At 39.3% G+C, this 16,127-nt stretch overlaps 1 protein-coding gene across 1 annotated transcript in view; it reads left to right on the plus strand.

Moving 5' to 3' along the window:
* LOC134359668 (uncharacterized) overlaps positions 1 to 16,127 on the plus strand; it is a 67,203-nt gene that overhangs the window by 15,389 nt on the left and 35,687 nt on the right. The window contains exons 5-9 of the mRNA XM_063073169.1: positions 2,153 to 2,200; positions 2,702 to 2,749; positions 10,890 to 10,946; positions 13,992 to 14,042; positions 15,689 to 15,736. Coding sequence (XP_062929239.1) covers positions 2,153 to 2,200; positions 2,702 to 2,749; positions 10,890 to 10,946; positions 13,992 to 14,042; positions 15,689 to 15,736 — 252 coding nt within the window. The remainder of the gene's footprint in view (positions 1 to 2,152; positions 2,201 to 2,701; positions 2,750 to 10,889; positions 10,947 to 13,991; positions 14,043 to 15,688; positions 15,737 to 16,127) is intronic.

The raw sequence follows: 16,127 nt of genomic DNA on the forward strand, positions 1-16,127 counted from the left end.
AACCACCAGGCCGCAAAGCATGCGCTACCGGGCTGCGAGGAAACGATATGATTTGGCGATATGAAACAATATGAGTCCGCTGCACCTTTCCTCGTTCCCTGTCACGCATTGTTGAACTTGAAATAACCTACCAAATCATACCAAATAACACACAAAACCTAAAATAGCACTAACATATAGTAAAAGCAGGAATGATATGATAAATATACAGCCTGTATAAAGTAGAAATAATGTACGTACAGTGTAGTTTCACTTAACAGAATCAGGAAGATTAAGCCAAAACCGATTTATAGAAAAAAAAAATCGGCACGTACAGGCGTATGCACATGTCATGCTTGCGCACACAGGTGCCCGCGCAAGGCTTTCATGGTCATGGTAGTCTTTCTCGGGGTAAACACAAGTGTCCCGTATTTGACTGCTACTTTTGTCCCTTTTTTGGGAGTGAGAAAGTTGGCAACCCTACTTGAACACCGTCCTCCTTCCCGCCCCCCCCCTCATCAAAATGTTGCTGGTTTAGAGAGTATTAGCTATTGGGAAAGATTGGACAAACTTGATTTTTTTTTTCTGAAGCGTTAGAGGCTGAGGGGCCTTTGGAATCTCATAAAAGTATAAAAAATAAGAGGCATAGATTTGGTCGGTTTTCCCAGGGAGGAATTTTTAAATACCAAAAGGCATAGTTTAAAATGGGGGAGGGGTGTTCAGAGGAGATCTACGGGGCAAGGATTTTTTATATGTTGGCAGCTGCCTAGAGCTGCCATGAGGAGTAGTGGAGGCAAATATGACAAAAACTTTTAAGAGGCATTAGAAAGGTACATTACATACACAAAATGGAGGGATGTGGACCACATGCAGACTGATGAGGTGAATAGGATTGGCACAAACATCTGAGTTCAAAGGTCATGCTTCTGTGCTGTGCTACTGTGTGATACTACAAATTTACAGGGCTCTGATACCGCAGCTGATGGATGAAATCAAAGCCGTGCCGCATCTAGTCAAGAATAGTGGAGGACAATTAAACGGATAATGGGGGAAAAGACTTCAAGAACGTCCTCGTGCTCAATGAAGTGAAGGCCCAGCTTGAGTCGCAAAGGCAAGGTTGCAGTGTTTGCTGTCTTCTTCAAAAAGAAGTATGAAGTGGAGGATCCATCTCACTACATTCCGAGAAGACTATGGAATCCAGTCATCTGCCAATTTGATTTACCCTGTAGATCCAAGAAATGTGTGAGAACACTGGGTACAAGAAATACAAGAGATTTTACAACCTCATGGCTATCGTATTGAAGCTTGAGATCCTGGACTAACTGAACCATTTGCCAAGAACTGTATTTCAACGAAGTTACAACAGTGGAGTCCACCCATCAACAAGAAATGACTATTTCAGACTTTAAAAAAGTCTATTTGTGTATTCTTGATATTCAGTGACATTACCTTTGCAAATCGCTGGATCAGAAATTTGGTCAAAAACATAAATATAGTAGCTGGAGGAGCATGTCAGAAGCCTGGTGTTAGTACCTTATCTCTTTACTTCCCAAAACTTTTATACCATTAACAATCTTAAGATATGTGCATTTCCAACAGTACTGATGAGGTTTACAGCTTCCAAACTGACTGGCTTGCTTGATTGCCCACTAATACTGTGAAAGTAGTTTTCTTTGTTTGCTGTCTGTTTGTAGATTTATTAGGTGTATAACTGTCCATGATTTGCATCTTGTGCTTGTGTAATTTGTTCATTATCCAGATTTTCCAAGATGCAACTTAGAAAGCATCTCAATAAGTAACCATGATCAGTTACTCTTCAAAATGAGATGCTTTGGTGGAAAATATGTTAGTAAGAGAACTGTGAATGAAACAAAATAAACTTATATAACTTTTAAATTGTTACACTTCAACTGGGGTTTAGAGACAAATATTAGATTAATTGATTTTAATATATTAATATTAAGGACAAACGTGCCCTCTCTCTGTCCACAGTTCCAACTGGTCTGAACCCTGCTGAGTCTTTTGACAGTCCTCCTCTAGCCACAACTCTATTGCCAATTATTGTGTTATTTGCCAATATACTGATCTAAGTGTCACTTTATCATCATGAGTGAGATTAACTCAAGAACATTCATAATTTTCTTTCATGTTATTATTTTTTTTGCTTATTCAGGTGAATCAAAGAACAAATACAGGGCCTGAGGTAATGGAGGAGAGTCTGGTAAGTCCTTGCATAGCCAGCAAACAATTTCATCTAGTGTCTGACCAAATGTAAAGTGAACAAAAATATCAGTGGCACTTTGGTGTTTAAATTGGGGAGAATTCACTCCTGAAATTGATTTACGCTTTCCAACCAATCTAAATTAATAATTTTGAACAATACATTGAAACAAAGTGAAGGAATTGAGACAATTTTATTTAGCAACCTAAAACAAATACAATCAAAGAATTAGTAAGATCTGAAATGAATTTTCATAGTCAAATTATTGTCAAGATCAAAATAAAATAAGTCATACAAAGGTATTTTGGATAATGCTCAAAAATTAACTTAGGTAGATAGATGTGCAAAAACATGGTGAGAAAAAAAGGCCATCTGGTCCATCACTGATCTCCCAAACTCCAGTTTACTAAATTAAAATGTTTATTTTCTGGTTCATTCAATTTATAATTTTCAGATAATGTTTTAAAATATTAATGTGCTTTATATGAAATTAATTTACAGGCAGGAAGAAATGTCCTTCATTCAGAATATTTTGATAGGAACACAGAGGTTGGTCATGATTTGCTTTGCTGATTGTTATGATTGATTTCTACACATTATATAAATTTTATTTTTTGCTAATGTTAAAATCCAATGAAATCTTGTACAGTGTGTAAGACTTATCATTTAGAAAGATTGTGCAGGAACTTTAACAAATCAAAGCAGGTCCTTTATACCTGCTCTCTTTCAGTAAAATGACAGCTGATCTTCTGTTTCGTCATCACTTTTCTGTGCTAACTCCATAATCTCTTGATTCTTGTAGTATCTAAAAATCTTTTGATGTTTTTCTTGAATATGCTCAGCCTTATTGGTCATCTTGATTTAAACAAAAGTCTAAATGACAATTTTAGGTGAGAGAGAGGAGGTCATTTTCATCTTCATTGTCTACATAGTAATCTGGTAGATGATGAAGTTTCAAGAATGGAAACCATTCTGATTTATTCTACATGTGTCACCTTTCCCAGCCGTTGAAACATCATCCAATTTCAATTCCATTTATTTCCTCAATACCATCGAGTAGTTGGACCCTAACAATTTGTGAAAACATTCTTCAGGGTTTATTTCTCTGACTTTTTCTTCTGCTGTTTTATGCTTGGTAGTACATGTAAGTACTTATAGTGGCCAATTAATTGTTGTCATTTCAAATTATTACTGTTTTCAGTAAATGGAATAGTCCTGGAATACAGTATCCAATTGGGTCTATCACCACCTAACCTAGATTGAAATATTCCATTTAGAGTTGCAGGTTCTACATAAAAACTGCATGTTCCTATATATTTTGTTCTTGAATAAACATCTCAGGCATGGTAATGTGTTAATTAAGAAAGTAAATGCTGAATGATGCGCTGCTGCCTCCTCATAATTGAATCTGTGCAACAATTAACGAGTACAGTACAGGAGGACCTTTTCCTAGAATTCTTATACAGCACGTATCAGAACTTCATTCTGAATCATTTTGCTGCATTCTATCTTGAAAAGTGCCATATAAATTCAATTTTTAAACATTATTCTAATATTAAAAGTAGATTATGTGGAGTGGAACAAATATTAGCGGCCTTTTGACCCACTTACAGGTACCTAATCAAATGTGCCAACATAAACATTTTTAAGTTTACAGTACTTAGAGCTATTTCACGTGCTTTTAGCTTGGAGATAGTCACTGGAGCTTATACAAAGTCTGATATTGTTCAGGTAAATTTAAGCAAAGTGCTTTATAGATTCCATCTCAAAAACATGACTTGTCCTTGCTGTGAATTATGAGCCTTCTATTCTTTTCACAATCTATACTATTCAGTTTTTCTCATTTTTAATTTACATAAGTTAGTAAGATAATATAAAGTAGTTAACTGGTTGTGCTGTTGATTTAACTCGTATAAATTATAAGTACACCATTATATAGGTTTTATACATTTAATGATACTAATGTATTGAACTCGTATTGGTCACCTCAGAATTTTCAAGACTAGCAGTTGATAACTGAGAGCTCTATAGCTGAGCTTCATTAAAGTTGATTATAGCAATAATGAATTTGGATCTTGGAGCAGATCTGTAGACAATTGATGTGTTGGCACACGGGTTAGGAAATTATGAAACATTGTAAGTTTTAAAAATGAACTTTTTTGAAATAGTGTGCTTTTTATCAAATAACAGTATTCAGACATATTCTGAAATTTCAATGTCTTTAGAAAAATAGACAATTAAAGAAAACAAAAAACATAAGCAGTAGCATTTCTACTGCTATGCTGTGCAGCATTTTTATTTTAGCAGTTTTCTGCCAACACAGCGTACCTTGTTAGTAAGCTTCATAGGCTAGTGTTTTGGCTTCAGCTAAAGCCATTTGCCCAACTTGGGAATGTTATATCAGGCAACTGGGTTTGTCTTGATAATGTGTTGTAACATCTTGCCCAGTGGGATACTATGGAAGATTCAAGAGAACTGGGTGGGATCAGATTTCTGAAGGATAATAATCTATTCAGGGTCTTTTTGTGAGGAGGTATGGAGAAGAACACAAGGAAGACACTTGGAAGATCCCACTCAAAGGGAAGAACCTATTGGAAGGATTGCTTTGTGCAGACGAATGGTTTCAAGGAGGAAGTGCCAATAGTTCTAAGTTAGCCAGTTTGTTTGTGACATTCTTCAAGGGAAATTTGATCTGTGGTTGGTGATGGGAATTCGGTGCTGTGAGTAAAGCGATACACCCACACTACAGAAACAAGCTCCAACGTTTATGTGCCCATTTAGACTGGTTTAATTGTAATGGGCCTCTTTATTTTACTTTTCTTTATCTGTTAACTGCTTGTTGAAGTTGAACCATTGGTAAATATACTTCTGTAATTTTATGCCGGTGTATGATCTGCTATTTCCTGGCAAATAATAACTTTGCATGCAGCAGTATTTATACAGCATTCACCACAATTAATGTTATCTCATCGGAGCATCATGAAGTTCCTGTTGGTTGAACCCAAATCATACTGACCCTAGACGTTTGTTGCTTATAGAAGGTGACCTTTTCACAGCGGAGTCACGTGGCTGTTAGCAGAATTAGCTAACGAGCCAAGATTGTTACGAGCCCCGCTGAGAGGCGTACATCTGTTCCTTTGGGGAAAAAAATGCTGTTTACCTGAGTGTTGAGTATTTGGAATCTCAAATTTGATGACCACACAGCTAAATGTGTTTTTAAAGATTGTTCCACAGTAGCCGATGGAGTTAACCTGGACATTGGTTTTTCACAGGTAGCAGCAATCTGTTGCCATTGGCAATATCCTGGATGTCAAGTAGCAAAATCCTCATCTTTGATAACAGAGTATCCCCTGACCACACTTTGGTAAATCAGACTGTCAGACTGTGCTCCATCTTCAATTTCAACAAATTAAAGCGTGTGGATCCCATACAGAAGGTTATGCATTGCTTATCTGAGGAAATAGACAATTTTCTGCGCAACTGCTTTCAGGTGTATACTGGTGTATGTTCAACGACTCAGTGCTTAATGGAAATGAGTATGTCATCGTTATCACAGCCTCACCAGCAAGTGGGTAAAGGGCTGTGTACAAAGAGATCATTCAGGGTGTTTCCCAAATGGAAACCAAGAGATTCACTTTCTAATGAAATGCAAGTTTATGGCATTCAAATAGGTGACCCTGACCTATACAGGACATCGAGATGTGACCTTCCTAAAGCTATCAGGGATGTCACGAAATAATACCAATTCAAAATAGACTCTTGAGACTTGCATGCTATTACAGGCTACCAAACAATGTCAACCAGCATTGCTGACAACAGTGCATCTCTCCCCAATGAACACAATGCATTTTATGCATATTTTGAAAGGCAGTGGAATGACAACCACCCCTGCAGCATCCAACACACCTGTACCTGCAGACAGCATTGCAGACATCAAATGCATCTTCCTGAGAGCAATGGCACAGAAAAGTTCAGGCCCAGATGGAGTAACAGACACGTCCTCAGGTCATGCATGGATCAGCTGGCAGGAGTATTTGCAGACATTTTTAATCATCCAACTCGAATCCGGGGTTCTCACCTGCTTTGATACCAAAGACTTGATGACTGGAGCCTGGTGGCTCTTACAACCACTACCTTGAAAACGTAATACTACTTCAATTGATATCATAATATAAATTATGAAATCCACCTTCGATATCATAATTGCAAACAAACTCATCTAAAGACTTCTTCCCTCAGGATTCAATATCTCCTTCTGCAACTAAATCCTTGACTTCCTAACCCATGAGCCATAGTCAGTAAGCATAGGCTGCAGTGGCTCTGCCGTGATTATCCTCAACATTGGTGTCCTGAAGGACTGCATCCTTAGCCCCTTCCTGTACTCCCTATACACTCACACTACTGTATGTGGCCAGATTGTGCTCTGACTCAATTTATAAGTTTGCAGATGACATCATTGTGGTAGGATGGATCTCAAATAGTAACGAGACAGAGTATGGAAAGTAGATAGTCTAGTGGCATGGTGTCAAGACAACAATTTTTCTCTCAATATCAGCAAAACAAAAGAACTGGACATTGACTTTAGAAAGCAGAGCGGAGTGTACATCCCTCTCTGCTTCAATGGTGTGGAGGTGGGAATGGTTAAGTACTTCAAGCTCCAAGGTGTAAATATCACCAATTGCTTGTCCTGGTCCAACTTCATAGAAGCTAAAGCCAAGAAAGTGCACTAGCATCACTCCTTCCACAGAAGACTAAGGGAATTCAGTGTGTCCCCATTGACTTCTCCAAGTTTTTGTAGATGTACTGTAGAAAACATCCTATTTGGATGCATCACAGCTTGATATGGCCACTGTTTTGTCCAAAACCACAAGAAATTGCAGAGATTTGTGAGCACAGCTCAGTCTGTCTGTCACAAAAACTAACTTCCCCTTCATTAATTCTGTCTACACTTGCTGCCTCAAGAAAGCAGCCAGCATAATCAAAGACTTCATGTGCCTCAGTCATTCTCTCCCTACTTCCATCATGGTATAGATACAGAAGTGTAAGGGGCTTCTTCTTTTATGTTACTGCGAAGGCTAACAAAATGGCTTCTTTGTTATGTTATAATTAAAATGGCTTTTCTGTAATAATAACTACGATGTAAGGAGTTCTCTCTCTCTCTCTGCTTGTTTGGATTATGTTATTGATAAGAGGAGGAATGAACCAATTGGGATAGATGTTATTCTTTCTTGTGTGTCTGTAAGCTATTGTTTTTCGTGGGCTTTGGGGGAGAAGGCGCGATGGGGACAGGGAGGGGAGACACGATGCTGTAAGCTGGGTAGTGGAACGGACCCCGAGCGGGAGTCCAAGGCCCAGGGTCTTCAGCGAGGAGAAGAGACAAAGACAGACTCGTGTGGATTGTCTGGTTGACCACCGTGGTTGGTCCCAGGCGGCGGGTCGAGGAGGTCGGAGGGGATCGAACAGTGGAAAGAAGACTCTGTTAATTGAGCTACAACTGTGTGCACAGAGTGGTTGAACTTCGATAAGTTTGGCGCCTTTTACTTTCCTTTTATATTTTATCCCTATTAATTACCTAGTTCCAGTAAGATCTATAAAGTGTGATCATTTAATCGCATATGGTGTATTGTCTGTTATTTGGCTGGGTGGGGTCCATCACACAGCATCCATACAAACTTGACTACCCAGTTTGGCGGGGCCAAAGGCTGCTCCCCCTAGACGGAAGCGAGCTGAGCGAGCCTGAGGCTTACCAGGGGGCTACAGAAGCTAGCAAACCCAAACTACCATGTTCAAGAACAGTTTCTATCCCACTGTTATAAGACTTGAATGGACCACTTGAATGATAAAGATGAACACTTAGTCTCTCAATTTTCCTTGTCCTGGCCTTTGCACTTTATTGTCTACCTACAATGTCCTTCCTCTGTAATTGCAACACTATATTCTGCATTCTGTTATTGTTTTTCCCTTTGCACTTCCTTAATGTACTTCTGTTTTGAAATGGTCTGTATGGATGGCATGCAAAACAACATTTTTCACTGTATCTCAGTACATGTGACAATAATAATCGAATTGCCAATTAAGGCTTTCTCAGGAACTTTACATATTTGCTTATGACTTGGAGGCCATTTGGTCCATTGATGGAACACTGGCTCACAGAGCAATTCCACATTCCCACTAATTCTCCCTTTGATTTATTCCCTACATTTCTATTAACTACCCCCAAATTCCACCACTTAGCTACATACAGAGGTAGTTTATAATGGCCAATTAACCTACCACCTGAAAGCATTGGGATGCAAGAAGAAACCAGAGCACTCATGGAAACTCGCAGTCACAGGGAAAACTTCAAACAGCACACAGATGGGACTTGAGGTCAGGCTTGAACTCATTTTGCCAGGGTTGTGAGACAGGAGCTCCGCTGGCTGTCCAATTCTGTCAATGCAAGTTGGACACAAGGATGGGTACAAGCCCAGATGGACTGATGACAGTGCAGTTTGACATGCACTATGTGACTAGTACTGGTCCCTGGAGAATTCCTTTGCCTCCACTTAGATGGCATTTCTGAATTAGCAATTACTGGTGCATATAGCCTTTGCTTGATGCTCTGGAGGTATTCAAACAGGCAAAGTAATGTGCCAGACAATCCTAAACATATATCTACAGCATTCTATTGCCATCATCCAGATCCTCTGATGTATGGTGCTGAAACAAACTGTTGGATCCTGGTTTCTTTGGGGGCTTTGCTATTGCTTGTATGGTAGGTAGTTGGGGATCAATGCTTTTGCTGGAGCAAGTGGGGGGGAGAGTAGTGTTGATGCTTTTGCTGCTGCTTGTAGAAGGGAGGAGGAGGTGGGCTTTGGAAACCTAATGGTTCCTGTCATTCATTCTTTGGGTTTTTTTTTTCTGTTTCAAGGATTTCAGGTTGTATATTGTATACATTCTTTGATATTAAACTGAATTATGAGAAAAAGTCAATGGGTCAGCCAGCATCTGTGCAGGCATCAGGATGATCAACATTTTGGGTTGAAATCATGCTTCGGTCCTTTCTCTCCACATATGCTATTTGACCTGGTGACTTCTAGCAGGTTTTTTTGTGCCAGATTCCAGCATTTATAATCACTTACGTTTCCTCTGATGAATGACCTCAATAAGTGAGGGACTTGCACATTAGCATCTGTAGCCCACTGTCTTAATGCAACCAACTTGTGCCAGTTTTGTTCTTTGGGAAAAAATAAACTTAACATTTTATCATCTTCTAATCTAACTAGTTCACAAAGACCATCTCTGAGTTACTCCACTAAACATCAAACACAAACATGTTTCCATGACAATAGCGCTTCCAGCAGTGCTGAAAATATGTTTCTACCTTTTCTATAATCTTTGTTTGACAATTAGAGAATAGACCAAGTAAATCTCATTTCTTCATCTATCTGACCGTATCCTTAATTATATAGTTTCTTCTGTCCTTATAATTTCATGGATTTGCTTGTGTATTCACATAGTAGCAAAAACAATTGTTCCTTTGCTAAATTTTATTTTTAAAATGCATGCCAAAGTCATAATCATCATTATGTGCTGTGCCATATGACATAGGCAATCCTGGGCTCATGTCCATGGTTGTTCTTGGCAAATTTTTCTATGGAAGTGGTTTGCCATTGCCTTCTTCTGGACAGTGTCTTTACAAGACAGGTGACCCCAGCCATTATCAATACTCTTCAGAGATTGTTCGCCTAGTGTCAGTGGTCACATAACCAGGACTATTGATGCGCACCAACTGCTCATACGACCATCCACCAGTGGCTTCACATGACCCTGATCAGGGGGCTAAGCAGGTGCTACACTTTCCCTGAGGGTAACCTGCAGGCTAGCAGAGGGAAGAGCACCTTACACCTCCTTTGTTAGAGATGTATCTCCACCCTATCACCCAAGAGTGCTGCTCTTTAAAGTACATGCTAAAGTACTGCTCTTTAAAATAGTCTAATAGAGAAATTTCTGATTATTTTTATGCAGCAGGTTGTATGGATATAGTTCAATTTCACTATATGGGTGGAAACAATTACATCCAAAAAATATAAATATTGGAAACATTTTAGAAGCTACAGCGTAAGTACTTCAATTAGTTGATAATCTTTTAAGGGAACTAATAAAAGTAGAATGATCCAAATGCATGTTTAAGTGTCTTGGTACAAAATACCGCACAGAGAGAAAGGATTACTAAGTATATCGGTCATGACATTCAAGAATTCTGAAGCAGTTCAATTAGAAAAGTTGTAAAACATTGTGACTATGAAGTTATATCTTGAGGAACTGTCATACTTTATTTCTAGGATGGTTTAAAGCTTGGGCTGGGCTGTATTGCACAATTAAAACCCACTAGTTAAGATAAAATTAATTGGATGATGTACCAGAGTTTATCATCTTATCATGTCCATTAGAAATTGGTTTTAATAAAGACAAAATTACAAAGACACATTTGGCACATTCTACTGTAAATTGAATTAATTACCTTCTACATAGAAAATAAAGGCTGACTGGGGGGAGAAAAACCTCTTCCACGAGATTAGAATTCATATTGCACTGCTTAGTATTCTTGTGTTTATCCTAGTCCAGTATAATGATCAAAAAAGGTTTGCATAAATGTTAATACAGCTGGCCAAAATATCATGTTACAGAAAAAAATATTTTTTTTCAGGTGGATCAAGTAAGTGAAAAGACAGATGTAGCTGAAAAACCTGAACATCTTGAACAGGTAAATACAATGCAGTAATAAATTAACAATCGTATCTATTGCTTTCTTTCATTTTGCATATGAAGATTTGGCTTTTCTTAACTGTGTTAATTATTTAATTTTCTTTAATTATACCCTTTGGGTATTATGAAAAGGCTGCAATTCCCCAAAGTAAAGTAAAATATAGACTATATAATTGATTTTAAAAATAAAATCAGAATCAGGTTTATTATCACCGGCATGTGTCATGAAAATTGTTAACTTAGCAGCAACAGCAATTCAATGCAATACATAATATAGAAGGGAAAATAAATAAATTACAGTGTATGTCTATTGAATAGATTTTAAATCATGAAAAAAATAGAAATAATATATATTTTAAAAGTGAGGTAGTGTTCACGGGTTCAGTGTCCATTTAGGAATTGGATGGCAGAGGGGAAGAAGCTGTTCCTGAATCATTGAATGTGTGCCTTTAGGCTTCTGTTTAGCATACCTGATGGTAACAATGAGAAAAGGGCATGCCCTTGGTACTGGGGGTCCTTAAGTCTCTTCACCTCGTAGATTTGTTCAGGACTATAATCCAGTATATGTGGTAATGGTGAAGAAGGAAGAAACAGAAAATTGCAGTTTAGTATTTTGGTTTCATGAGCAAGATAGCAGGCAAGAGATAAAAATAGTCTTTAAAATTACAAAGTGTACTAAATCTGAGTTTGCTGATAATACAAATCTTGATCCCTGAATGCGTGGTGTGGAGAATTCAGAAAGGTTAAGATATGTGGATGGGCTAAGTGAATGGGTGAGGATGTTGGATATTGAATATAATGTCGTCATCCCCTTTAATAGAAAATATAGAAGGGCAGAGTATTTTTCAAATGCTGAGAGATTGAAAGGTTTTTAGGATGGTGGTGAATATTGATAGCTCGGGTTGAAGAGTTTGACATTTGCCAAGCTTGGCAATTAGTTTGCAGACATTTCATCACTAGTCAATGATTCAATGCACATTTATTATCAAAGAATGTATAAATTATACACTTTGAAATTTGTCTGCTTATATGCAACTACAAATCAAGAAATGCTAATAACCTAATTTTAAAAAAAGACCAAAAACCACTGCTCAGAGAAAGGGAAAAAATCACATTGTGCAAACAATAGAAGCAAGCCAACAGCATCCCAAACCAGGCTGAGTCCCAGATCCACTGCCGGATTTGGCCCAAGCCAAGCCTTGGTCCCCAGTTTTCACACCAGCAGGCAGGAACGTACAGCAGTGGGCTCAGTTCACACCATGGAGAAAGGCATGAACATTCACAGGAGAGCAAGCGAAATCTGCCTGACCCTCGCCTCTGTATCTGACACTTGGGCTTCCAGTCTATCTGGGCCGACGTTTAAATTGTCCAAGCACTGGATAGTGGCATGTTCTTGGACCCAAACTCTGGTGCCCCAATATGCCCGCCTGAAGCCAGTCTCGATCTCGGTGCTTGGAGTAATCCAACCTCGCATCTGGGTTAGGTGGACGAACATTGAACCTCTTCCACACCGACTCCTCTCCAAATTGCTCACTCTGTTTCCAGCAGCGATACCACCAACTCCACCTGCGACCCCAACTTGAATAGGAACACATTGTGCCTCAGAATGCCCCAGCACTCCAGCTCATCCCCCAAATCAGCTTTGCCTCCGCCTGCCTCCTCACTGTCTGTGGTGAAAGTTCACTGCAATTTGCTTCATGAAAGAAATTATAAGTGACGTTTTTAGTAGAGCAACACACATCAAAGTTGCTGGTGAACGCAGTAGGCCAAGCGGCATCTCTAGGAAGAGGTACATTGGACGTTTCGGGCCGAGACCCTTCGTCAGGACTAACTGAAGGAAGAGCTAGTAAGAGATTTGAAAGTGGGAGGGGAAGGGGGAAATCCAAAATGATAGGAGAAGACAGGAGGGGGAGGGATGGAGCCAAGAGCTGGACAGGTGATTGGCAAAAGGGATATGAGAGGATCATGGGACAGGAGGCCCAGGGAGAAGGAAAAGGGGGGGGGGGAACCCAGAGGATGGGCAAGAGGTATAGTCAGAGGGAGAAAAAGGAGAGAGAGAGAAAGAATGTGTGTATATAAATAAATAACGGATGGGGTATGAAGGGGAGGTGGGGCATTAGAGAAGTCAATGTTCATGCCATCAGGTTGGATTCTCTTTCCTTATGATTTACCAGTAAGTTATCGCACATTTTTGATAGTGCCATCTTAAAATGGAAAAATCAGTCAAGGTGACATCTTCAGTGTACAGCATTCCCAGAGAGAAACACCAACAACTGTGCACTGAGGATGTGACCTCGAATGGTGATGAAATGTCTGCAAACTAATTACCAAGCTTGAAAGGTGTGATTTGAAAAGACCTGAATCACCTGCACGAATCAGTGAAGGTTACATTTCCAGGTACAGCAAGCAATTAGGAAAGTTTACAGTATATTGGCCTTTGTTACAAGAGGATTTGAGTATAAGAGGGCTTGGCTGCATTGAAGATGACATCTGACCCTAGCATGCTTAGAATTAGGTTCACTGTCACAACATAAGACCGTAGGTCATACATTCTTACAGCATGGAAACAGGCCCCTTGACCTACTTCGTCCATGTGTTGCCCAGTTAGTCTGATCTGCTCGTGTTTGGCCCATAGCCTATCCTATCCTATTCACAAAGTGCTGGAAGAACTCAGCAGGTCAGGTTCTGGACCTCTATGGAGGGGAATAAACAGTTGATGTTTTAAGCCAGGCACTTCATTAGGTCTCAGCCCAAAACCTCAACTGTTTATTCCCCTCCATAGGTGCTGCCTGGCCTGCTGAGTTCCTCCAGCATGTTGTGTTGCTCTGAATTCCCAACATCTGCACAATCTCTTGTGTTTATGATTTGCCTATCCTATGCAAGTAGGACTAAAATGAGAAGGAAAATAATCATTCAGGTGGGCTGCGTAGACTCTGTCATTGTCTATTGTGAAGATGGAGCTCAGTAGACTTCTGGATATTAAAAGACATGGGAAATCACATAAGCAGAAAAATAATGAGGAATGACATTCTTTCTCTTTCAGATTGGAAGCATGGAGTCACTTGAATATTCTTTCACTAGATCAAAAAGAAAGGTAACTCCATATTACAGCTTCACTTTTTTACCTTTCAGAAGAACTACCCTTTTTATTTATTTGTTAATGGGATATGGAATGTTAGCTATGCAATATCATCATTGCTCCTGAACTGGTGATGGAGTTAAAAGTTAGTCACATTAGTGGTCTGTATTCTTATATAGGCTTGATTAAACAAGGATAGCAGATTTTCTCCTCGGAAGGATATCAGTGAAACAGGTTGGTTTTTAGCAGCATTGTACTGAGGCTAGCAGTTTTTAAAATATTCAAAATGTATTTAATTACTTGAATTTAAATTCCAGGGCTGCCATAGTAGGATTCAAACTCACACCTTAGATCAGCACAGTGGACATGGTGTAACTGCCTCACAGCTCCAGCTACCCATGTTTGATTCTATTCTCCTCTGTGTGTGTGGAATTTGCATATCTCCCTGTGACCACGTGTTTCTGCTCCCACATCCCAAAGATATGCTGATTGGTAAATTAGTTGGCCACTGTAAATTATATTCAGTGTAGGTGGATGACAGGAAAATCAAGGGAATGTTAATAATCGTGTGAGAAAAAAGGTTACCGGAAACTAAGGAATGGGATTGCTCTCTACAAGCCAACAAAGGAGGACTTTTGGTTCATCAGAACTGTGTAGTAAGGAAAATATGGCAATCAGTGTTCTAGAATTCTAACTGCTGGTCCAATAACTTCAGCACTGCACTATTGTACTTCATCTTTTAACTTCAAATTAAACAATATTGACTGATCAGAGTCAGATTTATTATCACTGATGTGTCATGAAAATTGTTGTTTTACAGTACAAGACATTTAAAAATTGCCATAACAATAAAAAATAAATTAAGTACTACAAAAGAATAACAGTGAGGTAGTGATCATGAGTTCATGGACCGTTCAGAAATCTGAGGGCAGAGGGAAAGAAACTGTTCCTAAAATGTTGAGTGTAAATCTTCAAGCTCCTGTACTTCCTCGCTGTTGATTGTAATGTAAAGAGGGCATGTCCTGGATGGCGAAGGTCCTTAATGATTGATGCTACCTTTTGAAGATGCCCTCAATAATGGAGAGGCTTGTACTGACTGAATCTACAACCCTCTACAGCTTTTTTCAATCTTGTGCATTGGAGCTTCCGTACCAAGTGGTGATAAAACCACCCAGAATGCTCTCCACAGTACATCTGTAGAAATTTGTGAGAGTCTTTGATTTCATACCAAATCTTCTCAAACTGCTAATGAAGTATAGCCACTGACATGCCTTCTTCACAATTGCATCAATATGCTGGGCCCAGCATAGATCCTCTGAGATGTTGATGCCCAGGAACTTGAAGCTGCTCACCCTTTCCAATTCTGACCATCAATAAGGACTGCTGTTTGTTCTCCTGACTTCCCTTTTGTGAAGTGTTTGGAATTTGTTTCCCTGAAGAATGTCTGAATTGAGCTGAATGGCTGTTTGCAGGGTGAATGAGAGCAGGAGCACAAGGTTTCCTACCTGCCATCACAGGAGTACTAACAATGGCAGTGTTTGCTCACTCCAATAAATCTAACACAAGCCTATGTTATTCTTTTGGGCTTAAATTGCAAAACCATAGCAGATAATGTAAAAAAAATTGTAACTATTTTATAACTGAAATTCTTCTTTACATAGCCATATTGCGCAGAAGACAAAATACAACTAGTGAACGATAAGGCTGAGGTAACTATATGAAAATATAATTTAACCATGCTGAAGGCAGTTAATTAAAATTTTAATAGGTGCATCTTATTAACATGTTTACATAGAACATAGAAAATAGGTGCAGGAGTAGGCCATTCGGCCCTTCGAGCCTGCACCGCCATTTATTATGATCATGGCTGATCATCCAACTCAGAACCCCGCCCCAGCCTTCCCTCCATACCCCCTGACCCCCGTAGCCACAAGGGCCATATCTAACTCCCTCTTAAGTATAGCCAATGAACTGGCCTGAACTGTTTCCTGTGGCAGAGAATTCCACAGATTCACCACTCTCTGTGTGAAGAAGTTTTTCCTAATCTCGGTCCTAAAAGGCTTCCCCTCTATCCTCAAACTGTGGCCCCTCGTTCTGGAC

Source organism: Mobula hypostoma, chromosome 21 (assembly GCF_963921235.1).
Source record: "Mobula hypostoma chromosome 21, sMobHyp1.1, whole genome shotgun sequence".
Lineage (NCBI taxonomy): Eukaryota > Metazoa > Chordata > Chondrichthyes > Myliobatiformes > Myliobatidae > Mobula > Mobula hypostoma.